Below are 27,083 nucleotides of genomic sequence, written 5' to 3' on the forward strand. Positions count from 1 at the left end.
ATAACTTCGAGGGCAAGACGGAACATGATAGGAATCATGCAGGCTTTGCAAAGCGAAAGTTAAGTATTTTGGAAACCCCACAAACTTGAGAACTCACATGGTACGCCATCACTTAGACATTAAAGACGTGGACGAACAACAACAACCTGAAGGACCTGACATTTCAGTCAACCAACACACTTTCAATGTTCTAAACTCCCACCGAACTCTGAACGAAAAGCTCTTATTTAACAGTTTTATTTTATACTCAAATTAAATGTATTTGAAAGCTGGCCAAAGCTTGGCCAGCTTTTAGTTGCAAAAGTTTTTATTTGTGTATGAAGACAGAAAATAATATCAAACTACATTTAATTTTTTTGTGTTTCTTTTAAAAATTGTATGTCTACTGCAATCACATGGGAAAAGTAACTACATTTGCATACTGTGAATCGTTTTTTAATCAAGAATTGTTTTCGAATCAAAAAACAATTTTTAATTGAATCTTGAGCCTAAAAATCAATATTGAATTGTGACATTTTCTGAATTGTGCACCCTTACTTTTTAGCATCTCACATCACACTTTCAGTCACTACGGTCAGGAACGTGCCAAAATATGAACAATAACGTCGCTGTCAACGGGCTTATCTGCTAATGTTAGCTACCGACCGTGAAACCATCCAGGAAATAGACGGCACCGTAGGTTTTTTTTAACGTCACTGCTCATTTTACACACAGTTTAACAACAAAACGCAAAAAAACAGTCAATAAGAAGTCCAAGACGAAAAGGAAGAAATAACTGCAACCAGGAACACCGAGACAAAACAGGGAATACCAACAAACACGCAATCCAAACTGAAAACGGTACAATGATCTGACACAAGACAAGGGGAACACAAAGACTAAATACACAGGGTAACAAGAGACGGGTGACACAAGGGCTGGGAAACAGGTGAAACACATTAGGGCTGGGCAGAACAATCAAAAAAGGCGGGAAAGAAACATTGTAATTTCCCATTGTGGTATTAATAAAGTATATAAAAAAAAAAAAAGACCAGACAGAAAACGAAACTACCAAAATAAAACAGAGACCTACACAACCATAACAGCAGCAGAGAGGCAGAGGGACCGCAGCGTTCGCTAACGTTAGCTTCTTGTCTCATCTGGGGTCTGATAAAGTTAATTCATCAAATTCAGTATCCACAATGCTATTTTCCAATAAACTGTAGCTGTCATATTTCCCGGGACCCGCGTGAGTGCGGATTTTAAAAACTGCACATCAGTTTCCGATCTCTTTTTTTTTTTCTCTCTCTCTGTCATAATCTGACCATATCCTGCTATTTCTATCTCACTACTGTGTTGGCCTCTATTCTAAAACCTTAACCTGGATTCAGATAGACCTCAACTCTCTCATCCATCAGATTTACATAAACACACCCTGGAAACCAGCCAAACGAACGGACATATTCATAATAATGGAAATCAATTTAGCAGCACAAAGCAAAAAAGCACCTAGAGAGACTTCATGCACCTGGCTTTCCTCACAAAGCTCTAAATTGTATTTTTTGAAAATCATTTTGTTTTGCAATCCAAATGTTCTTTTTCCAGCCTATTGTAAGGGCTTTGGCTGAATTTGCTGTATAGTTATAGTACTAACCCATTACCCCACCACAACTTCAGGGACTTCAGAAAGGAGCGTTTTCTGCCATCCAGCCTCACACCCCTCGGATGGTGTTTGGGAAACAGCAGGATGAAGTTTCAGAGCTGAGTGTGCTTCGGGGGGTTCAGGCGAACTTTTCCATGCACCTGCCACAGTGCCTGGTGTTTTTACAAGCAGCCCTTATTTAAGCTGCAGTGGGCAAGATTTTTGTTTTTTATGTAAAAACGCACCTGTGTAATCCGCCTAAATATTGAAAGTAAGTCTGCAGTACAGAACAACATCAGATCTTCTACACTAATTGTGATACTACACATTCTCTGGTGTCTGCTATGAATATTTCTACCCAAGTCAAATGGCGATTACACACTGCTAGTACCGGCTCTGCTCGGCTTGGCTCGGTTCGACTCTGCCACGGTGCCCGGTCCTTTTTCCATTGCGGTGCCGCCTCATGCGTGAGGCGAGCGTGGCTGGTCGTCATAGCGACGCCGCAGGAAAACTGCCGTGACCTAACATGACATACTCACAGAACGTCAAAGGTGTGTTGTTTCTGATTCTCGGCATGTGGCTGTTGCCAGAAGACACATTTTGTTTAAAAAGAAAACCGCGCTGGCTAAACTATTTAAAAATGGCGGGTGTGTTCAGGACACCCCCGTCTGTCACTAGCAATGATGACGCAGTGATTAGTGACAATTCTCTCTGACCAATCAGTAGTCTGCAGGTTTTCACGTCACCTTTTGGTATCGCCTCAGCTCGCTTGGAACCTTGACGGAGGTGATACTAAAAAAAGTACCTATTAGCTTGTACCGGGTAAAAAAGGCGAGTCGAGCAGGTACTGTGTAATGGAAAAACGCCAAAACTGTCTCCTAAAGAGCAACGTTCGCACTCTCAGTCCACAAAACACTGGCCTCAAATTAGATCTGTTTTGTAATGGACTGGGGCTGTGCCCACAAACCATCATAAGGCTGAAAGTAGCTCCTAACTGGCCAAGATAGGAGAAATTCAGGGAATGTCAATCCTTACTTGAAGACAACTAAATATTGAATCTAAAAGTTATTCACAAAGCATTTTATTACTAAAACTACTAAACTCCTAAGTCTGGGAGAATTTAGATGTAGTCCAGAGGACTCCTGAGTCACTAAGTGCTGTTTACAATCAGTCAGCTGCTGCAAGAAATGTTCTGTGTTGCGTCAGCGTTTTTGGAAAAAATATACTGATAATGAACTTTTAAAAGCATATTTTGATGGAAGGTTGAGTTAATGAAGGTCTAGTCAGTTCACCAACAAAATCAAAACTATTCAATCACACCGGAGATGACCGTTTGTAAAACTCTCCACTGAAGTTTGCAGCGCTGATTAACTAGGAATATCTCCACCATTTGTCTGAATTATTCATCAAACCAAAAAATTACTTATTAAGACCCCAATGTATTAAGAGCTCATGAAGTGCACATTAAATAATCACCAACTGCAATAAATAAAATATATACAGCCAATGTCATACCCATTGCTGGATGACCCCTTAACATTGGCACTATATATAGTATTACCAGAGAGAGTTTAGAACCGAGACACCCTAACTCGAGCTGGTTTCCTGTATCTGAGTCACGTGGACGTGTTTCTGTCTCAGGACCAAACTTTCACAAGATCTGGCAACACGGAGAAGCTAACGTCTGCTAACGTTCGTGAACGCTCCAACAAAACTAATCTCTGTGATGCTAAATACGTCTTTTAGCTGTGTAACATCAAACGTTAGAACATATTAATATATTATTCAAATATAATTTTTTATTCATCCACATGGCATTCACTACACGTTCAAACAAGGCCACGCCCCTTTAGGAGACAGGAAGAGTACTGTTTCATACCATTGGCGATGCTTGAAATGCGCTATCTTTAGTATAAAGGATTTTTGGTATTACCGAGGGGTGGGGGAAAAATCGTATGTATCGGGATTTTTTATTTTTTTTTTCGACGATTTGTTTCCCTAGAATCAATTTTTAAAAATATATTTTCTGTTTATATGGTACTGCCGACGGCAGCCACATCATATCCGTTTCCAGCAAAACGGAGCAAAAGCATAAAATGCAGAAAATTCACGAATTATACTTCTTTACAAATGAAATAAATGTCAGACTGTCTAACTAACTGATGTGATGTTTATTCTTTTTAGAAAACAATTAGTTTTTAGAAATATCTCATGATTAATTGTCTCTAGATTTTTTTTGTTTTTGTAAAAGAAGAAAAAGAAAATCGCAATACTTAATACAATCAATGTATCGGACAAAAGCATATCGTCCCGGCCCTAGTATTACCTCATCTGGAAAAACAATGTCAACGTCTACATGCAGATCACAATCAATCTACTCCACAAATCGATATTTTTTATTTTGTTTCATGTATTTATTAAATATTCATCTATCCATCCATATAAATGTATCAATGATGTTTCATTTTACATTCACTGACACAGACGAGTCAACTGTCAACCAGTTTGGGTTTTATTTGTTGGGGTTATGAGAATGAAAACCACTTACAAAATGTAACGGCAACATTTCAATCAGACTTGGATCGTATTCAGGAAAAACCTTAGCCTATCCTGAGAAAGAATCCTGATTTAGTTGCAGTTGTTTTAGCTTAGTTGTTCATAAACTGTTTAGACCTCTTCTCTTATTTGAAGTGGGGAAATGTAGCAATACAAAGTAATTTTGCAGGTTCATTCACTCGAGGGCTGCTCTCATACTGATCCATCACCCCCACTGTGAAGAGATTTAAGCCTGACTGAGAGGCTTAAATCTCCTGAGAGAAATCTACTGGTATCACCGGCTGATGACTGAAGACTTTTTGAGTCAGTTGAAGAAGCTTTAAAGATGATGGATGCTTGAAGTTAATTTGGAAAAAAAACTCATTCACCTCCCACATAGCCACTTTTCTCTGAAACTTCATCCATTTTAGGCTTTTTTTGTTTCAGTGAAATTCTGACTTGTGATTTACAGTGTACTTATGTTGTATTTATTAGGTACCTATAAGACAACTGTTCTTACTGCAACTTAAAGCTGTGGTAGGCAGTTTAGTTTTGGCATCATTGGGCAAATATTCCACAATAATCTTTCCACATAATAATTCAACTGTTCTGAGAGAAAACTATACTTCTGAACCTCTTCCTTGGCTCTGTTTTCAAGCTTTCAGAAATCTAGCCTGTGACGTGGGCTTTAATTAATTTACCTGCACATTATCATATTTTCACGAAAAATACTGGTTACCCCATTTGACACAAACCAGTTACACCCCCTGACGTGATGCTTCTAGTCAAAAACCTTGTGACACTATCAAGCACTGCAGTCAAAGTAGTTTATTGAACTTCCTGTTTAATTTCATTTCAATGACAAATATTTAAATATATTTAATACTGTGTGTTTATGTGTGAACAGTGTTTGTGTGTGAGATAGCGGTAGATGGGTAAAAGAGAGAGGAAGAAGCAAGTCTAATTAGGGTTGTGCATGCCCTTCAACATATTTACAGTTAAAGAGCTCATATTATGCTTTTTGGCATGTAATAGGTTTACAAAGTAAAAAAGGGACTTACCATCTCCAACAGAAAACACTGTTCACAAACTGCTCCAAACAGCTCTATTGTAGTCCAGCCTTTACTTCGGAGACAAACGTGCATCACTTTGTAACACACGTTATAATGCTCACCTAGCAGCTAGTGTGGCACGCCCTCATACTCTGCTTCTGACTGGGTAGTAGTCCTTACCTAGCTACTGCGCATGTGCAAATCCCAACAAAGATGGAACAGAAGTGAGAGGTCTCACTCTGTAGATAAAACAGAGAGCTCAACACACAGGGTGAAAAAAGGAGCTGCAGCAATGTGCAGTACAACAAAAATATGGTGTTTTTTGAAAATTAGGCAGGGAGGAGATTTTCGTCACAAACACCGGTAACGGTACCGGAGGTGTAACGTTACGAATGGCTGCTGTTCTGACTCCGGTGCCTGGGTCTGTTTCCCGAAGGTTCAGTAAACTGCCGTTAGCGTCCTTAGCACCGGAGTTAAGTGCTGACCGGGTTTGGATTGCTGTAATGATAGTGGCTGGCTGCTAGCTGGCTGGGGGCTGACTGTGGATGCGTCCCCAGGCCGGGGATGTTGTCAGCTCTCATCCCGACTGAAGCCTTGCGGCGCCGGGAGAGTGAGGCAGACAGACAGGGGTGTGCTAGCTGGCTGAATAACCATTAGATTAATCGTCTATCTATACAGTTAACATTACTGATGAATTTGTGGGTTAGCCCAGAGTTGTTAACCATGTTCAAAACAATAAAAATAACTGAGCGTGTTGAACTATGTCGTAATCTTATGTTACCCACCAAGAATTGGCTAACGTTATAGACCAAGCATTAGCATTAGCTACTTGTCAACTAGCACCTTTTATAGTAGGCTAACCTTAAAGCACTTTTTCTCTTCGGTCACCCTACAGGTTGGAAGCGGAATTGTCCGTTATTGTTATCATTACCATTATTCTTACGTCTCATTCGAACAAGTTGATGAACCACTGAAACGATTTTGGAAACATTATTTTAAGGTACAAAAGAATCTTTGGTGTTGGATTGATCGATATTGAAATCAATCAATAAATAAGATCACTGTTGTATTACTGTGTTGCGAAGTGGCATGTAATCAATGACAAAACGATGCCATGTGGCAGAAAAAAACTGAGTATAACGTAATACAACTTTTTTAAAGTTTTGACAGTTACACCACTCAGAAATTTTTGCCATTATCCTCCAATTATTCTCTTAAAATGTATTAAAACCAAACTCTTTAAAATATGGCCTCTAAAAAAAGTATGTATTGACACCAAAAAATGAGCGTCCCGTCATTGACCCAAAAATAAAGTCCAGTTTATTGTCCATTGTGACATTTGTGGTCAAAACACCCTGGAGAGCTGGTCTGCTGATGTTAGCCTTTAGCCTAGCCCAAATACGGGCTCATTTGCCATGTTTACATTTTCTTTTACACAGCCTCCAGCGTCACCTTGTACCGCCTACTGCTGCCATCCGAAGGAGGAGACACCGGAGGCGGTATGAGAGGAAACATAAACGTGGCGGACCAGCCAGTAGTTTAGCCTTCTGCTAAATGTAGCTTACGGCTGCGGCTAATTCAAGTTCATGTTTATGTAGCTAACTAGAGCTTTGAATCACAGTATGTCATCTCAAAGGGCTTTACAAAGAAAACAGGTGGTAATTCTCATAGAATTGCCACTATAAAACGCCATGAAATGAATGACTAGTGCCAATGCATAATGTCCGTGCAGGGACTGAACAGATAGGGGAGAGGGAAAGCTGCAGGAAAAGGTCTTTCTTGTTTTGTTTTTTTTGCTTTCTACCTACTACAGCTTTAAAGGTTTTAGGTTCAGAGGAAGCAACAAGACTATGGGGAACACAGGTGTAATAATTGGCAATTTTAGGGGAAAGGAGAGATAAATTATACTCTTAATTATTTATTTGGGTAGTACTGAGGAACAGTTCCCTTACAATATGTCCTTTATCGGTAGCTGATACATTAAGTTACGCTGTAAATCTTGGCTTGTAATATAAAGTGTTACAAGATTTAGTTTTTTTCAGTCATTATGTTCATTATCATTATACTATTACTCTAAGTTTTACTGGTGCATCACTTGTCTTTGCTGACCCTGAAGAAGGGAATTAAAGTAAAACTCCTGTAATTATATTATTCTTACAGCTAACTGTCCTCCTATTAGCCAGTTAATTAGCTTTTTAGCGAGCACACATGCTCAATGAGGAATGCTAATAAGCTTTGCCGTAGTCCAAAAGACACGAGACAGATAGTAGTTTCCTCCACGTTGTGACAAGTGGCTGGCAAAGAAAAAAACGACAGATGAAAATTCTAAATGTCAAGGCATCCATTTAACAGTTATGTGCTGGCAGCCAGTTAATCTGACACATTGTTGAAGAAATCAATAGAAAGCAGAGAACTGTTTGGATAAACTGTTGGCAGCTGACATCCACCACTGTGAAACCGTGAAATCCACATTAGTTTCAGGACGTCCGGCAAACAACAGAGAAAGGAGGTGGGCGGCTCTGCTTGGGGGGGGGTTTGAACAATTTTATCTGTTACAATCTCATATACTGTGTCACACACACACACACACACACACACACACACACACACACACACACACACACACACACACACACACACACACACACACACACACACACCAGCAGATAGTCCTGACACAAGCACTTGACTCCCTTTTTCATTCCGTGCTCCCAGGAGATCCTTATCAACTACACTAACACATCCAGCCCAGCCCAGTATTTTCACATGATGTTAGGTGTTGAAACCATCCAGTACTACAGCAGGCTGAAATGCCAAGAGGCCACTGGGGTTTAGTGTGTTCCTGTTGAATTCTAAGTCATCTAGTTCTTCTTAAATAACAAACAATTTACTCAGCAGAAAGAAAGAAAGACATCAGACCCCGTGGACATGAAAGATCGTTTGTTTTTGTTGCTCTTGGTCCAGGTCCAGAGCGCTCTACAGTAAGTGACGAAGCGCTTCCCGTATGAGAGCCCTTTTTGTAAATACTTAGTAGAGTCAAAAGAGGGCGGAGGTGAGGTGGGAAGCGGGCGATGAAAGAATAATACCAGAAGGAGCGAGTAAAGACTGCGACTTTTGCGATATTGATATTTGAGAGATTATAAAAGGGAGTGACCGTAAGACAATTCCATCTGTTTAAACGTAATGGCTCATATGCACATGCAAGTTGTAAAACAAGAAGAAAAAAAAAGTAAGGGGGGGGTTAAAGGGAACCACGTGGGAAAACTTACTGCACCTCGTTATATTGAACAATGCAGTCGCAGGATACAAATTGTGCTTCTGTGAACTTAAGGAATATACTGTATCTGAGTCCACACCAGCCCTCTCCTAATAACTCTTCAAAGACCATAACTGTAGATTGTTCTCAGTAAGTTGCTTCACTAAAAGAAAAATATCCAACGGAGCATTTTTCAAAGTGATTGTGGTTCTGACAGCCAAATTATCACCAGCACACAGACATGCCTTCAGTCCCTGATGCACTGTATGGCAAGTTGTTTACAACAAGGATTACATACAAACAGAACACAGGAATGAAAAGATAAGTTCTTTTGCTGTATAATTAAATCCGTATAATATAATAAAGATGGAAAAATGCCAGAAATTGCTCTGGATTTCCGCCACAGTCCTGCGGCAGACAGGTTAGGTGATCTGGACCAAAGTCTATTCATAAGCTCCAGCTCCCCAATGACCCTGAAGAGGAATAAAAAGGTGCAAAGACTGATGTGTTTGGGAGATCTACGCAGAAGAGAAAATAGCAGTGATATGCTGCTCAAGTCTAAATGTGTGTCACATAAAGTCCTTTCATCTTCAATCTACTCATTGAGCAATTGATTCAAATTACTGCTGTCACTCAGCTTGTACTTCATTCGCTATCTATTCCTATCAGTTTCATACATTTTTCTTCATTTATATCAGTACATTATACTCACGTTTTGGATAATTTCTGGTCATATTTAACGATAAAGTTTTGTTCTGCACATAATACATGCAATTCTATATTAAATGCATCATGCTGTGGTTGGCCCAGGTGTTTCTTTCTACAGTGTACAACAAATCAGTGAACATAAAAAAGAACCCAGTATCTGCTTGCAGGTCTAGTTTCATTTGGGTGTTTTTTCTTTGTAAGTGAACACCAACGCTGAAGAAAGCTTTCCAAACCATGCGTAGGTTACTGTTGTATAAAAGCAATCACGCCCTTAATGATATTCTCTGCTGTAATAATAGCTACTCAGTTTCAGATTGCAGGTATTGCATCACCACTGTGGACATAATCACAGCACAAAATGCCCCATTAGGTCCTCTTGCCATAATAGTTATTTCCTTGCCATGTTTCTTCCTCTCAGACAAAGTAATCACCTTTTTAAGAAAAAAAGACAACAGGATGTTCTGCTCAGATAATGGAGTCTGTTTGGTGTGTTCCGTGCCGTCGTCAGTCGGAGGAGCCGTCGCCGTTCATTGGGGCTGCTTTGACTTGTTGAATCGGCCAGTGGGCAGTCGGATAACTCAATAACCAATTACTGGAAATGACGAGCAGGATGAGCGGGACAAACGCCTCTTTTAAAAATGTGACCTTTGTCAGTCTGAAATGAAGACCGATGCAGCAACTGCATGGCCTATATCTCGCTTAGAACGTTTTCAGAAACACGTTTCGGTGAACTATTTTTGTAGAATACGAGATTGTATTCCGAACAAGCCGCCATTATGGTCGGTTTTGAAATTTGGGAGAAGCCAGACCCACGTGACGCATTCGTCCAATCAGCTGCCGGTTTTCATTTTTTGGGGCGACAATACAGATTGGCACCGCCTGCTGTTATGGAGACGTATTAAGTCGGCATCGCTTCAGTGTGTTCGGAGGCACTTTTTTGACCAACTCAGGGAGACTGATCAGGCCTTTTCTGCCGACGGTCGGTCGTCAGGTTTTGTGTCCGAGCCTTTAGACTTGAGCAAGAGAAGGAAAGGAGAATACAGTATGCTCCTGAACCTCATTTGCAATCCAGCAGAAAATTGTTTGTTTCCGTCTGGTAAATAATTCCACTGAAATTTAGTTTTAAAGATGCACATGTATATAAAAAGTTATTTTCCTGCAGGCATAAACGTGCCTTCACAGCACAACACAATTAAAACCAGATTAGGATCATTTTTAATAATGTAGGTTAGTCAGGAGTTGTATATTTCTGATAGCATGTGCAGAAATTATTCCAGGCCTACATTTTAACCAAACTGGAATCGCAACAGCCCTAATAGATCAGTGTGGTTAGATTCTGAGAGCTTGTGAGCTAAAGATTTTGTATCATTAAGGTTAAGGATTATCTGATGTGGCACATCAAGACAAGCCCACATGGTTAAATCTGATACGCATGTAGGCAGTTTGTTGGCTGTCACAAACAAAGCTGAATCATCTTTGATTACTGATAATGTTATCTCTGCACTCTGGGCTTTGTTAGCTCATTCTATAAACACAATCTACAGAGCAGTGCATAGAAGAATAACATATAAAACTACAACAAATCAAAATTGTTGATACAGATAATGATCATTTGGCTAAACTTGGCCATAAGTAGCATAATCAAATATAATGTTAGCCCTGCCTGTAGATTACTTTACTTTAGTATTTTGAGGTAGTAGGTCCAGACTGGCTGTGACCTCATGTTATCACAGGTACAGTAACTCTGTCAACATGGTAATGGAGTAAAGGACAATGATTAGGCTAGACGATGAATGAAACAACTGTTTTTGAATTTTTTTTAAAGCAAAAATGCCAAACATTTGCAGGTTCCAGCTTCTCAAATAGTAAACTGAATACCTGGGTTTTGGACATTTGGTCGATCGATATAATCGGTCATTCAACTGATCAAACTAATTTATTTAGAAAAAGGAATTGATGCTTTGGAAAACCAAAAGTTTTTTCCAGTCACAGCAAAAAGGAACAGATTTAGAAGGACTTCAAAGATGGAGACAGTGCTAAAGACCCTCAGCTGCCTTCCTGTACTGCCGTCTGGTGGCATGATATAATATAACTTAGTAGTTCAATTACATTTTCACCACAGAGCCACCAGAAAACTCCCAGTCCAAATGCAATAAATGCAAAAGCATTTATCCTAATTATGGATGCACCAACAGACCAAGTACAAGTAATTATATTTGGGTTCTTGCGGAAACCGAGTACCAATATATGTACTTGATTTTTCATAATTTTTCGTCAACAATATTGCATGTTGATATCACCACAGTCAGCGTCTAATGACGGCGGTGCTGTCTCATCTTGTCATTATTACCATTGGAATGTAACTAAGTACATTTTTCTCAAGTACTGTACTTATGTACAGATGTGAGGTACTCATACTTAATTTGAGTCTTTTCTTCTCATGCTTTCTACTTCTACTCCACTACATCTCAGAGAGAAATATTGTTCTTTTTACTCCACTACATTAACCTGACAGCTTTAGTTACTAGTTACTTTACAAATTAAGATGTTTGCACACAAAACACATGTAGTTTATAAAATATGATGTTTTATTATAAATTAAACTGCCCGGGTAGCTCCCGACTTTTACTTGTAACTGTATTTTTACAGTGTGGTGGTACTTTACTGAAGTAAAACATCAGAATACTTCTTCTACCACTGGATGTATGCTGCTTTGTATATCGGCGCCTGTGTATTATACTAATTGAGTTCCCTGCATGTCTGTGTTGAACGTAGGCGTGTGTGTGTGTGTGTGTGTGTGTGTGTGTGTGTGTGTGTGTGTGTGTTGTTTGTGTGTTGTGTTTGTGAGTCTGGCAGGCAGCATTGTTCACAGCAGCGCTGAAGGACACATCTCCATGGCCTGTGTACCTTTCCCCTCCGCCTGCTACTATAAATAGCTTCCAATGTTTTTGCACTGTGTGTGTATGTGTGTGTGTGTGTGTGTGTGTGTGTGTGTGTGTGTGTGTGTGTGTGTGTGTGTGTGTGTGTGTGTGTGTGTGTGTGTGTGTGTGTGTGTGTGTGTGTGTGTGTGTTACCCTGGCTTTCAGAGATGTTTACCAGACTGTTGATTAAGGGAAGGTGAAAGAGAGACACAGAGAAAAATGGAATATGAGAGAAAATGAGTAAGAAGGAAAAAATGAAGCACAGAGAGAGAGGAAGATGAGGTTGACTAAATAAATGGGCCTGACCACTATAATAATAATAATAATAATAATAATAATAATAATTAATAATGATAATGACTTTTAAAAGACCACCATCACATCATCCTAATACTACTGTCACTTAAAAACTTTGCGATGCAATCAGAGCTGCAACCATAAATAGATTAGATCAAAAGAAAATTAATTTGCAACTATATTGATAAGTGATTAATTGATTATTTTTTTAAGCAATGCCAAACATTTGATAGTTACAGGTTACAAATGTCTTCTTTTCTTGGTCTTGCATTCTAGTTAATTGAATATTTTGGGGGTTTGGACTGTTGGTCGGACAAAAACAAGACATTTAATGGTGTCACCTTTCTGGTCTCGGATATTGGGATGGGCATTATTTAAAGTTTGCTGATGTTTTGTAGAGAAAAACGAAAAACTCCATTAATCAAGAAAATTATTTGCAGATTGCTGCCCTACAGTATTCATGCACAGATTCAAATTCCCAAACAGAAGCATCAATGCATGTATCAAATACATGACATACACCCCCCTATTACTTTTATGCTTGTCACATAACATTCAGAACTACCAAGTAGCCTAATTTAGTTTTTGCCTATGAATCTTAAAAAGTCTGCATCAGTCACATCCGCACACTCGTTGCCCCAACTTGCCAAGAAAGGTAACTATGAATTCTGAGCGTTTACAAGATAGTGTTGTAGCTTGTTTTATTAGTTTCAGTGTCATTTAAGTGACACTGATCTCTGCTGCAGGATTTAAAGATGTATTATTATTACTTTAAGATTGTCAGTGAGCTCAAATATGAAATAGTCGTCTTAAAAACCTACAATGAAAATCTGTGAAAACTTGAGTCTTGAGTGAGTGAGAGTATTTTGTTGCCAGTGTTATTTTAAACCACTACTCTTGCACTAACAGTCACACCATACACCGTCTTCGTCCATCACTTACACCCAATAATACTCTCATCCACGCTCTTTTCTTTTCCCGTATTGATTATTGTAACTCCCTCCTCTTTGGTTTACCCTAAAAGTCCATCCATAAACTCCAATTGGTCCAAAACTCAGCTGCCCGTATTATCACCAGAACCCCAACAACTGAACACGTTACTCCACTCCTTAAACAACTGCACAGGCTCCCTGTCCAATACCGTATTGACTTTAAGATTCTTCTTCTCACTTTCAAAGCCCTCCATAATCTCGCTCCTCCATACCTCTCCGAACTCCTTCAGCCCTATGCTCCATCCCGAACACTCCGATCCTCCTCTTCCTCACTGCTTTTCACTCCTTCTACCTGCCTATCCACAATGGGGTTTAGAGCCTTCAGCCATTCTGCTCCTCGCCTTTGGAACGCCCTCCCACTATCCATCCGTACCACAGAGTCTCTACCCACATTTAAAACCTCCCTCACAACCCACCTTTTCCGAAAGGCCTACCCCACATGATACACTCTCCATCAAAATAATGGATAGATTGCTTCTTTTTAATTTTTCTATCTCAATCTTTTAAATGTGTTTGTTTTAATTATATTTGCCTTTTTAAATGTATTTTTGCTTGTTTTAACTGTAAGGTGACCTTGAGTGCTATGAAAGGCGCCCATAAATAAAATAAAAATAAGTATTATTAATAGAGTGAACCTAATAACTGCAAAGGAAAAGAGGGCCCATGGGCCTCATATCTTAAAATGTCCTGTGATCGAATTTTCTACTTCATTTTAAGATTATTTTTTTTAAATTGTGCATTCACCAAGAATGGCTTCAACTGAATATAGCTGCACTTGCAACATTCACTCTATAAATTGAAAGTGTTGGCCTCTGCTATCATTCTTATATCAGGTTCAAGCACTATGAGGTAACGTACGGTATTGCTGTGGATTTCTACATACTGACATTTCTAGGAGCACTTTTTAGCAATGCTAGCAGCACGGCTCTAGGGATGGCAAGGTTGGTCTGTCAGTCGGTCCAACAGTTTGATCCAGACTGAAATATCTCAACAACTGCTGGATTGATAGAGACAAAATTGTGTACAGACATTCCTGATGAAGTGTAATGCATTTTGTGATTCCCTGACTTTTGCTTTTAGTTCACCCATGAGTTTCTGGTTTTGAGTGAAATGCTTGACAACTATCGGATGCGTTGCCATGAAATGTTTTACACCCGTAAAAGGCCCTTCAGGATGATTCACTTGCCTTTTGTGCTTGCAAAACTAATGACATTTACGTCAGCCTCAGCTGTAATTTGTGTTAATTGCTAACTAGCAAATGTTAACATGCTAACAAGTTGTTGTTAGCATTTAGCTCTCTCTCACACCGCTGTGCCTAAAGCTTATTTTATGGTTCTGCGGAGGCTCCACGCAGAGCTTTCGCCGTAGCCTACGTAAGTGGCCTGATGTTTATACTTGCGCACTGGTGTGCGCGTCGAGCCGGCGTGTGTGTGTGTGCGTGTGCGTGTGTGTGTGTGTGTGTGTGTGTGTGTGTGTGTGTGTGGGGGGAGTGGGTGGTAGAGCGAGGGAGAAGTGAGAGAGTGACGGCGATTAGCTTTGGAGCGAGCACCAACCCTCTAGAGTCATATGGCACTTATGGCGAGCTAACGTCAGGTTAGAGAGAGAGAGAGAGAGAGAGAGAGAGAGAGAGAGAGAGAGAGAGAGACGATCGCTTACCACTGCCAGGGTTGCAACTGAAATAACAGGCTAAAGCAACGGCAGTTTATGGAAAGCACAAGTGTAATGATGGTCAGATCTAGTGCCTGACTGATGGGGAAGTGCTATTGACAAATGTTGTGATTTACGCATCTAGCCTACAGCGTCAGCTATTTGTTTTTTTGCCAGCTTTCCTTCCTGGTTTAGGAAGCAGCAACTGTATTGCGTTTTCTCTGTAAAACCGTTCTTCATATTTATGTAGAATTATAATTTGCTCTTCTTATATAAAACATGCGGCTCTGGTAGATGTTTGCGATTGGTCGCCTCTTTTATGTGAACACGCGCGCCGCTGGATTGGGAAACCCTGGGTTGATTGAGCTAGTTGTTAACCTGCGTCGTGACACAGCTTATGTGGGACCGTGGTAGTTAGGTTAGGTGAAGCTGGGTAACTGAAAGAGATCCAGGGCATGTTGGCATGTCTCTTTTTTGGCGAGACGTGCGTCGTCGTGCCGTGTAGTTACAGTTTTCGAGAGGTGCACGTCAGGCTACGACGTAGGGCCCGGCGTAGACGCAGAGGGGTCTGTGGGGGGGGGGGGGGTCAATTCGACGCAGAAGCATAAAGCGGCCTTAAGCCTTACAGAGCTGCTTGTCTTTTCTAGAGGTGGCTACACTGTCACGGCTACAGTATATTTACACACAGGAAAGAATACACTAAATATTCCTCTGTACTGTTTAAGTAGGTTGTTTTCAGTAGGGATGGACCGATTATCGGGCCGTTTTTGGCCTAATAACCGATAAAGTTATTTAATTAAAAAGTGAGCTACTTTGGCTCCGCCACAGCTCTGTTTCTGTCCCTCTGCTTCAGTTTCCCACAACACTGTTTAAATGCTTTAAGTTATTTCAAACTTTCAACATAATACACAGTAAAAGATAGTCTGATAAAGTTTTTTTGTTGGAGTTTGTAACAATTCCAAAATCCTAGTCCTTGATTGAAAGATGTTCATTTTCACTGTAAACGACTATCGGGTCCAAATATCTGTTATCAGTTTAGTTAATTACTAATAATCTGTATAGGCCTTGAAAAACCAGTATCTGTTGATCCCTAGTTTTCTGCTTCTCCACAGTAGTCAAATGAACCATTGTTCCAGATAGTAATGAAGTCAGGTGTGTGTATACTTTCACAATTTTTAGCTCTAAGCTTATAACTTAGTCATTTTTAGTCAAGTGCCTAATGTTTGCCTCCTCAACCCACTTCTTCAAGAGGGTTAGATCCTGATTACAATGTGGATTTAAAATTTGAGAGTAGCATTAGGATTCTGTTAAGAGTTAAATATATGGTTATGCATATATGTAAGGAAATACATTTTGTTAAATGTATGTTGTATGTTAAATCTAATTTGTTAATGTCAAATTGAGGGCTGAAAAAAACCATATTGCATCTTCTCTGCAATATTGTTCTTCTGTTTGTCACTCGTACAATGTATGATTTGCTGTCATCCATTTCAGGAATAGATAAATTGTACTGCACTAAAAGTAAACTTTTCCATGTCATGTGCACCACCTAGTGGCCTGATAGGGTAGTGCTTGTATTGAAGCTAAATGATTTGCTGCTAATATGCTTTTTACATACCCTCCACAGTTAAAGGTGCTCTAAGCGACATGACGCGTTTTTTAGGCTACAATATTTTTTTGTCACATACAGCAATAATCTCCTCACTATCTGCTAGCTGTCCCCTGAACACACTTTAAGGCTGTAAGGCCCAGGCTCCACAAACGGCAACAAAAACAAACTGGCCAACCTGCACCACGAAACATAACAAACAGCATTCCAGCTAATAACCGACCAGAAGGATTTGGGGTTGGGGGTTGGGTGGTTAGTGCGCAGAAGCACGGAAGGGAGGGGCACGGGATGAGGAGGAGGAGGAGGAGGGAGGGGCGAGCTAGCCTCGTTTTGTTTGAAAAATACTTTGAACGTCAACAAGTGCGGTCACCCAACATCGCTTAGAGCACCTTTAACTGTCTACATACAAACTGTCTAATGTAGATATTTTAGCTTTCAGATGAAGACCTATAAATACAATTAATCCAGTACTAGTGTACATTTTAAGGTATTTGTAATTTACTATAAGTATTTTCATGTTATGCTACTTTTTTTACTTCTACTCCACTAAATTTTAGAGGGAAATATTGTACTTTTTACAGCACTACATTTGACAGCTGCAGTTACTGATTACTTTTCAGATTAAAATAATAATCGCACAAAATACAATGCATTAAATATCAAAACAGTGAGTTTTTTTAAATCTTTTTGGCATGTGACCCCTTACAAAAAAGCAGTGTACAGTATAGTTGGGGAGCTTTGTCACATTCTAATTGCTACACCATTTAAGTTTAACTCTTAATGGATTGGTTGGCTATAAAACTGAATTCCCCCCTTGGGGACTAATAGTTATCTGAATCTGAATTAATCATCTCACAATTCATCAGATATTTTTTTGGCCCACTGGAGGTGTTTAACCAATGGGTTGGAAACTACTGCACCCATCTACCAAACTGTATATAAAGTTTAAAGTATATCCATCTTGACCAGCTATAAGTTAAACAATGCTTGTTCATTGATGCATCAATATCAACATTCTAAAATGTCATATATGTATAGTAAAACATAAGTCACAATAGTCATTTTTTTTACTGCATAATGAGTATTTTTAATAATTACTTTTAAAAGTACATTTTCCTGATAATTCTGTACTTTTATTATTTTGAATCTTGTAGTATTTTGATACTGTTGTATTGGTACTTTTACTTAAGAAAAGGGAACTGAATACTTTTTCCACAGCTAATCTAACCAATGGAGTGACAAAAAAAAAAAAAATCAGTCTACATTGTGGATCAATGTTAAAGCCTGTTATTCATTGAAAACATTTATTACATTTTCATGATGCAAACAATAGCATTCCCACCCTCGTTGGAACAGCTCATCACGTAGTCATGAGGGAATGAAAGAGACACAAAGGGACAGGGACAGAAAAAGTGTGTATTACGTGCAATTCAATTGTTTCCGTTAAAATAAAAAAACATGACAATCCGCTCTCATTGTAAATTTTGGCATATTTTCCCCTCCTGTTGTACTCTCTGGAATAATGGTTATTAAAAGTCAAAATAACAAGGCATGCATAATAGTTTCTGGTAATGCACATAAAACAAAGGATACCACTTATAAATGCAAAATCCATGTACGATGTTCATGTACATTTCATATATTTATGGTCCCTTTCTTAGAGGCTTCTTAGGCCTATCTACCTGTTCCCACTGTGGGACTGTGCCCTCTGTTATCTACCCTTGGTCGCTAGATTCACCCTGTACAAAGGTCTGTGCCAGAAAATATATCTCTAGGATGGACTTCTTACATTGACAATTTCTAGATGTTAAACCATCTGTTTATTCCTCCCTTTATCTATTACTGTTATTATCAAGCTATTTATCCCCAATTTTCATTTAAATAGTTTTCTTCGCATCAACTGGCCATTGCGCTACCTAAACGATTTTATCAAACCTTACCAGGGTTATAGCCCGTATTTTCTATTAAAATTCTTCTCCCATCTGCTATACTACCACCCATGCTTCTTTTAAAAAAAAAAAGGGAGCCCAAGACTACTTGGATCCATTCAATGCCACTATGCCCACAAGATAAAAGTCTGGGACTAGTGTAAAGTATTTAACTTACAAGTAACCCTAAAGAAATGGATGTAATTTCTGATACGCTAAGATAAATGCACTGGTCCATTTTAATAAATGGGTGAAACAGCCACCCGTCTATAAGCCTATAGTAAGGGCTGTATATGTGGCCACACAGTTTGTAAAAAAAAACAAAAAAAAACAAGGACAAACCAAAACGTGTTGATTAAATACAATGTTGAATGAATGTCTTTACGGTTAAAAAAAAATAAAAAAATAAAAGAAAAAAGTGTACTGCAATGTATACAACTATGTTGCTCTCTTTCATTCCTCCAAATAAGTTGAAGAGGGGGAAGAGGCATCAGGGATCGTTGATATACCAATGGAATCATGTACAGATTTACAGTTATAATGCATCTATCATCACACTCAACAGATGGCAGGAAGGGAGAGAGAGAGGGCAGCAAACGACAGACACAACATAGAAAAGATTTATCCGTTTGAATTTGCTGTGGAACCAATGCTATATTACTCTCGTAGAAAAAGACAGAGATGGAAACGAGTGTGTGCGCGCGTACAGGTATGAATTCTGTAAGTGCGGAACCAAATGTTCGACCAATATAAGTCTATTGGGATCAAGTTGTACTGGTTTCTCTGAAGGTGGAGGCAGACTTGTTTAACCAAACATGGGGCTGAGTATGATGGTACTGGTGGCAACGGTGGGCGTCTTGAGTGGTTGGGTTTAGCGCCCCCCTGGTGGTGGTGTGTTACAGGGCGTGACTGCTTTAGTCGATATACTGGGAGAGCCAGCGGAAGCCCTCACCGTAGCCCTGCCTCTTCAACACACTGCACATGAACACTTCCAGTGGTCTTGTGTTCAGCTCCTTAATGGCAATGGTGCCCTGAGAGAAAAGCAGGAAAAAGTCACACAGTATAAATCTACTTTTTTAAATTAGCAAATGTATGCAGGGTCACTTAAATGATTCTGTTTTAAATAAAAGGTGGCAGCAGTATTTTATTTCACTGCGACTGCAGGGACTTGAGGCTGCTTTGACACCATACCTGATTAACTTTTTTAAAGTCAGTGTATTGGGTTGGGGACTTATCTTACCGTAGTCCAACACTGGATCTTTATTAGGGTTGGGTACCGAAACTTGTGGCCAATATGGCACCGGTTCCTTAACGGCCGGTATCTATCGGACCGAATGACAACGCAGATTACGGCGCCACTTACATGCCAGCGCTGCTCCTCTGGGGCTCCGACATGGACGTTTGAGGCAACCGAAGCATCACTGCACGTCACGCTAGGTAACACTACAGCAGGTAACTTAGCCGACCTTTAGCTGTGTCAGCATGTTTAAGCCAGCTACTAGCTAAACAGTGAAAAGTGTGGCTGTATTTCACTCAAAGGGATTCCAAAACCAACAGTCTGCAGCTAGAAGTAGGCTAGCTGCACCATGGCCCATGCTGTAGTTGGAGTTGGCCTTAGCAATAAACAAGCCATTTTGTGATCTTTGTTTTTTAAAGTATCGGTTCAGACACTGGCACCATTTCAAGTATTGTTTTAGTACCGGTATTGGGGAAAAAAACAATTCAAGTCAACAATTGTTAAAGTGATATTTCTTTTATATATACTTGCCTTACTTATTCTTATAATCAGATGCCCAAAGAAGGGTAGAATGTACTGTCCCGACAGATAAGTGCTGTTTCCACATACCTTGCCTGTCGTCTGTCCGTACAATCCAAAGAGTTCTCTCAGCCTCTCTTCGCTGATGGCCTCTGGTCTGTCGATCTTGTTGCCCAGGATCAGGATAGGCACGTTTCCAATAGTCTCGTCCGTCATTAATGCCTAGAAGGGTAGACTACGTATTACCATGTGGCTTTCATATTTATCCTTAAAAAGGTGATGAAGAAAGAAAAAAAAATCTACCCTCATACTACTAGGTTACACATCAAACTGTGATGTTTTGAATGATATATCAATACATTTACTTTCTATATGTAGATGGTAGAGAGCAATCCTTTTTTAACAACAAAGTCAAACAATGATGTATGCTGTGATGAGCTGTGCCTCCTTATTCATCTTACAAAAATGCCATTAAACATTGCTTTGTATTTCATGAGCTATTGTGAGAGCAGAAACATGTACCTTTACTTTCTCTGCAATGGATTTCTCTTTGCACCATTAATAAACATTGGTGGTGACCACTATGCTGGTGCCTTAAACACCAGAAAAGTATTTGACCAATTTTGACAGTTTAGCTGTGTTGTGAATGCTGTGAAAACACTGCTCTACAGTGTGACGGTGACCTAGCATGTAGCAGGTACTTACATCAAGTTCTGCTTTTGATTCAGCCAATCTGGTGATATCTGCACAATCCACAAGGAAGACAATGCCATTAATGGCAGGGAGGTAGTTTTTCCACACTCTGCGGGCTGTGTGAAAAACAAACAAGAGTTTTACAGTCCGGTCTTTCTATTTAGGTTAGATACATTTTGCATTCATCTACTTATGTTAGACATGTTTTGCATTCACAGTGATATATAACATTGACCTTACATTAGCAAGAGTATTGGCAGGAGAGAATTTCCTTTTTGTGTAGCACAAATTGCATTCAGCCTTTTCCCACATGGGGGTCAGATACTGTATGTCTGGAAAACTGCTAATAACTTAATCATTTTATTTCGAGATGGTGTCAGCAGTGAAAGAGGCGTTTTACTAAAACACACTGATCAACAAAACCTAAAAACATTAGTACAGAACACACACATACCTTGTGCGTGGCCTCCAAGGTCAAAGGTGGTAAAAGTCATGCCAGCAATCGTCAGCTCTTCCGAGGCTGGAGGAAGGAATATATATATTTTTTTTTTTTTTAAATCATGAACAAATCTGAAAAGTCCGGCAGCTAAAAAGTTACTGACACACAACAGTTTAGTGGATTGGGATGTGCAGCATGAGTAAAATTACCAAAATGTTACACATTCATACTCATTGTATACTTAGCTCATACCCATTCAACAGTTGTTTGTTTAAAAATAGTAAATATGAAATGTCTGACTTTTTCTTCTCCCATGGATGGCCTTCAACACATAACTGAGCATGTGTGGATGTGCATGTGTGTGTGAGAGCAGCACCAACTCACTTGGATGTAAAGTTGGCACATGCTGTCCCAATCGGTCATCTTTAAGCATGTGCAGTAGCGTCGTTTTGCCAGCATTGTCCAGGCCAAGAAATACTAACTTGCCCGATTTCTTATACAGTCCTGAAAAAAGTCAGAAGCATTTCAGAACGCAAGCTTGGAAGTTTTTTTTTTTTTTTTTTTCTTAGTCTTTGGAAACTTCACAAAGAAGAAAACATCTACACATGTGAACTCAGCTGATGAGTCAAGTGGTATTGGAAGGTCTGTCATGGCTTAAAACTTTGCATTAAGATTACACAAGCTCAGACTTGTTCTCAGGCATGCACTGGATATTGATTTCATACGTATAAATAGTTTCTTTGATGCAACAGTGGCCGTGCTCCCCTACTAATTTTGCCATACTCCAATCTTTACTTCATATTGACACAAAAAACTGACGCCACCCTTGCCTTAGTTAAGCTATGTGTAAATTGAAAAAAAAAGTAGATTTGTAATTCTATGGAGGAATGGCATTAAGTCATAACCTCACAGTAAAACAACTTTAAATTTAAAATGCACAAGTGCTTTCTGCTTCAAAGGGAAGCCAACAAGATTTTACTCGTATTGTCAGTTCTTAGATATACTATATGTATCGACTAACTGAATATAGAAAAAAAGTGCCACTCCTTCCTCAACTTTCCTGAGGAGATTACAAGGCTTAGTGTTTACCACTCTTTGAGTCAGTGACGTGATACCAAGTGGATTTGTGAAATTTCTGACTGAGTCAGCTCTACTAGACGTCATAATTACTTACAACAGCACAATGCTACCTATCTGACAGGGAGAACAGGAATGACTGCTTCACAGGGGCAGCTCTAACACAGAAGCTGTTTGCAGCTGTTACACATAAGCTTTTCCACCAGATTTCAGATGGACTCATTGATCCCAAACACATTTAAAAAAAATAATAAAAAATAAGCTGGGGTGAAAAATCATGTCACATTTCTAAAAGACATTTCTTTGTGTGTCTTTCATGTTCACATCAACAACATCACATTAGGGTTGGGCAATCGTTTGTTTTTCAATATCGTCATTATCAGAGATCGCATCTGGTTATGGTAGCATTTGTGAGACGTGATCACATTTCACTACTTCCGTTGTCGGACAATAGTTTTGCTTCTTCCCATCAACTTCTACCAAAACGGGGGTGGATTTGTAGGAACAAAGCCCACTGTTGTGCACACTCTTTAGGACTAAGGGGTAAGACAGACCAGTAGTTGTAACAATTAAAGATGTTCTTGTAATCACTGAAGACAGATTATACTTTAAATCCTCTCTCATATTACCAACTTTTTTTTCTTTTTTTTTTTAAATAGCTTTGTGGTTCACACTATGGCAACGCTATTTTGATTGAATTAAAATACTAAAGCAGTCAAAATAGTTTGCAGTAACCTTTTAAAGCTTCTGACACAGAACACATGTTTACTTTGAGTTAGCGTGTCTGATGATCACCTGTACTTACCTAACAACTGTAGTACGCTATTGAAACCTATCGAAATCCAATCCAATATGAATGACATATCCGGAGCTGTTGAATCCTGAAAAACAACAAATGGGTTAAAAGTCAGATGGGATATGTTATTTTGGCTGTAAAATCCATCATTATTTCACAACAAGTGAACAAAAACAAAGCAAGATGGTGCGATTAAGCGTCTTGATAAAAGTTGTCTAATGGTGCCTTTTCCCATTACTTTACCATGGATGATTTGTCAATAACTTTCTGTACGTAGGTTGTTGCTGATGTTATCCACAACAGAATACTGAAGTGCAAAGAGTTGTCACAATAGCTGACATGACACGCGCGTACAATCTCTGCTGAAATCTTAATTAAAACTGCAGGCTGTTCATGTTTCCATAATGCTCCAAAGTTCACATGCTCGAAACACTGGACTGTAGGGAAAGGTGAAACTTTAAACTTATTGTGTAATATTTTGATTTCAAATCTTAGATTAAATAAAGATAAATTGGCAAATTCCTGTACATATGGTAAGATTACATTTGATCCTACTGATGAGGATACTGTCTTAATGGTGAAATTGCTACTTACTAAAAAATATCCAGTTTGAGGACAGAACTTTTTTTCCAGTGACATATTGATGGCCTAAGCTACGACTTAATATTCATATTTTTTACGTGGCTTGAGTCTACAAGGGGAAGTACCTGAAAACAACTAGACACAAGAGCATCAGACAACAGAAGACAGACAGTAAGATCAATAGGAACCAATCAGAACCCCACAACGCGAACCTCATAAAAACTCCATGAATATGCAGGCTGTCTCAACCTATCAGATAGATATTGGCAGCTGGTGATAAGAACAATGACTTGCTATCTACAGCCAATGATTAGCTTGTTCCAGTGGGAGTCTTTGGACAGCAGGACAGGAGATTCACAGCACTGATCACAAACCATCTGACAGCTTTTCAGCAGACAACATGACTGTTTCAATCTACACAACCCATCTGCAAGGACCTTGGAAATGAAGCCTCGTCTTAGCCTTTCATGATAAGCTAACCTCATTGTATTTTGATCAAAACAAAATGGATCTGAGATTGGACCTGCTTTAACAGTGTCAAGTCAACAGCTTCCTGACTAAATAAATGCAACAGCTTGTTTTTGCTCAACCTTTTATTTACAAGTGTGTTTATTCCCCATAAAACCATTATATTTGCTACATTAGAGACACTGTGCATCGGTTTCCCAACTTCATCTCATTTCCTTGCCTTTTCTCTGTGACGTGACATCAGAACAAGGTAAGCTAGTGCCAAACTCTGTCCCTAGTTACGTAACATGCAAACAACTCCAGGGTTAAAGTATAAGGTAGCCAAAGGTCAAGACCACACAAACCCAGCTGAACTACACGTCGACTGCGGCTAAAATCCAGTCCATACGCCTGCTACAACACTGTGGGCTGGTGTTACAGACTGGTGCTCCCACATGTGGCATGATGCAGCTGTGAATATGAAACAGTTTGACAGTAACTGACAACAACCACAGGCACAAATGGGCTCACATAAGAAATGAGTTTAAAACATGTGGCAATGAAAATGTTTGCCTAAAGGAAGCAGCCTTAACCTGTGTCAAGGGAAATGACATTAAAGTGACAGTAATAAAATGTGTAAGAAAAACAATGCTGGCTGCCAAGTTAAGAAAATCAAACTTGCACAGGAGGACTTTAGCTAGAAATGCCCCCAGAGCATTTCATCAAGACACATCTGTTGTGAATGAGGTATATCAGATTAGCTTTTAATCATTATTTCAAGTTAACACTTTCAGCACAGGATTGTATGACTGAATAGTGTACTTGCTCAAAATTCACAATGTTGCACATTTTGACAGTTCACAAAGTAAGATGATCACTGACAGGACATTTTTCCTTGAGAAGATATGGTCTCTATCAGTTTACATGTACTGTAATATTTCAGGCAGGTGGTGTGAATCAAACAGATGTCAGGAGAAAATTGTGAATCATAATACAGCGAGTGACACTAAATGTGACTTGACTCGGCTGTCACAACCACTGTCAACTTAGCAGCGTAGTTAGCAAACATCCAATGTTACCTTAAAGGCTAATGTTGGATGATTGATTCTATTTTATTTATGGATATAGAAGACAAAAGAAATCAATACAAGGGACAAAATGTAAAGTGTAATGTAAACACTTATTTCCAACATGGTCTCTGATGTCATAGAAAAAAAACGATAAGCAACAAGGACATTCTATAAATGACAAAACAAAAACAACTTAAAACAAAAAAACAAGATAAACAAAAATTAACTTCAAATACCGGTCTTTGCATCTTCCTTTTCTACACAATAGTTATGTCCTAAAAACACTACATTAGATGCAAGTAACAAAAACGCAAACGATAAACCGCCCAGGACCTGCCTGTCCTATTCTAATTGGCCATCTTTAGCCCAGAGATGAGCCCAGACCTGACCTTTAAAAACTCCTCAGGATTTTGATTGCTTGATATTTAGTGGAAGGCTAAAAACGAGCTCCGGGTTACGATGCACCTTGCATTATTGCACACTAGCCCTGGTGTAGTGACCATGCTGGGTATGTACCATGGCTATTTGTGAGCCCACGCATTCAGGTGCTGCTAATGATGTTAAACATATGGTTATGTTTCAGCTGTTCCACCCTGAGTTGTACTGGAAACAGGCCCACCTTCTTAACGTTACATTGATGGTTGGTCTCCGACAGGTTCCGCGTTGGCAAAAGAAAACTAAAAAGGGCCCAAATATAAGAATGACAAGTCATATCAAAGTATAACACATAAGTAAATTGTCATTTAACAAAGCTTGGGTGAGGCCAACTAGTAGGTTGGCTAGCAGGAAGCCACTAGCTACGTGTCATATTCTGCAACAGGCGACGTTGCATCGAGTGGTTACAGGCTACGTGAGCTAAGCAGCAGTTAGCTAGCTAGAATAAATAGCTACTCCACCGATGTACTAACAACACCGGAGGCTTGTAACGTTAATAGTCCGAGTATTTCCCTTTCAATAATAAGTATGAATATTGAAATAAATATAAGAGCGGGTCAACTTCAGTTTATATCAAGCTTGAAGCTCTTCGATAATAAGAGAGTTCGCTAGCTAGCCGACTTGGTGTTAGCAATGCTAAGGTAGCATCGCTAGCAGCCGGGATAATTTGCTAGCGGAGATGCCGAACATAAGATTCTTTTCTGATTATTGTTAATACATGTATTTAAAAACTTACCCTTTACTTATGTGTAGAATAATTTACCGAGTGTGTTTGCTCTTTTAGTCATGTAAATTGGTCTCCCGGTCAAAAAGAGAGCCTGCGAAATGCCAGGTCTTCCTCTCCTTTTTCGTGTTTTGTTACTGAGCCACGACACTGCAATGGCTGTCCAGCAACTCCCCAAAAACCTGCCCAGCCGCTTCCTGTTTATGTTCCACAATTATCTTTCCGGCAGGGGAACTGAAATAAACTGAGTGCCTGGCATTCTTCTACTTTTACGATTTCAGCACACATATTTTTCATACAATATTTTATTATGGTAACAGTTACTGGTTTATATATCGAACAAAACGACCAACTGCAAAAACGATTGCTCCTAGCTTGTTATATCAGTGGTTTTCCCAGGGGTCTTTGATAGGGATCCAGTTGGTCCCAAGTACGAAGGTGAATAATTTATTTTCACTACAATTCCATCCATAAGTAACACAATGACAGACTGTATGA

General features: G+C 39.4%; 2 protein-coding genes across 3 annotated transcripts in view; one reads left to right on the forward strand and one right to left on the reverse strand.

Moving 5' to 3' along the window:
• sec24a (SEC24 homolog A, COPII coat complex component) overlaps window positions 1-27,083 on the forward strand; it is a 57,829-nt gene that overhangs the window by 4,415 nt on the left and 26,331 nt on the right. The gene's annotated exons all lie outside the window — the stretch shown is intronic.
• On the reverse strand, window positions 17,910-26,807 carry sar1b (secretion associated, Ras related GTPase 1B). 2 transcript variants are annotated; one of them, XM_028594494.1, is made up of 8 exons: window positions 26,598-26,807; window positions 26,046-26,103; window positions 23,337-23,412; window positions 21,839-21,958; window positions 21,470-21,535; window positions 21,028-21,131; window positions 20,413-20,544; window positions 17,910-19,597 (listed from the first exon to the last, which is right to left on the reverse strand). In XM_028594494.1, exons 3-8 carry the CDS (start codon window positions 23,392-23,394, stop codon window positions 19,481-19,483), a joined length of 597 nt encoding a protein of 198 aa, XP_028450295.1. In that variant the 5' UTR covers window positions 23,395-23,412; window positions 26,046-26,103; window positions 26,598-26,807; the 3' UTR covers window positions 17,910-19,480. The 2 variants fall into 2 exon arrangements, with proteins under 2 accessions (XP_028450295.1, XP_028450294.1); XM_028594493.1 differs by lacking the exon at window positions 26,046-26,103 and having other exon boundaries at window positions 26,598-26,806.

The sequence above is a fragment of the Perca flavescens genome, chromosome 13, assembly GCF_004354835.1.
Source record: "Perca flavescens isolate YP-PL-M2 chromosome 13, PFLA_1.0, whole genome shotgun sequence".
Classification (NCBI taxonomy): domain Eukaryota; kingdom Metazoa; phylum Chordata; class Actinopteri; order Perciformes; family Percidae; genus Perca; species Perca flavescens.

Coding starts and splice junctions, on each gene's coding strand:
- sar1b (XM_028594494.1), bottom strand. CDS start 23,394: ATGTCATTCATATTGGATTGGATTTCGATAGGTTTCAATAGCGTACTA. Junction 21,536..21,838: donor TGTGCCAACTTTACATCCAA/GTGAGTTGGTGC, acceptor TCCTTCCTCCAG/CCTCGGAAGAGCTGACGATT. Junction 19,598..20,412: donor ACGGACAGACGACAGGCAAG/GTATGTGGAAAC, acceptor CTTTTCTCTCAG/GGCACCATTGCCATTAAGGA.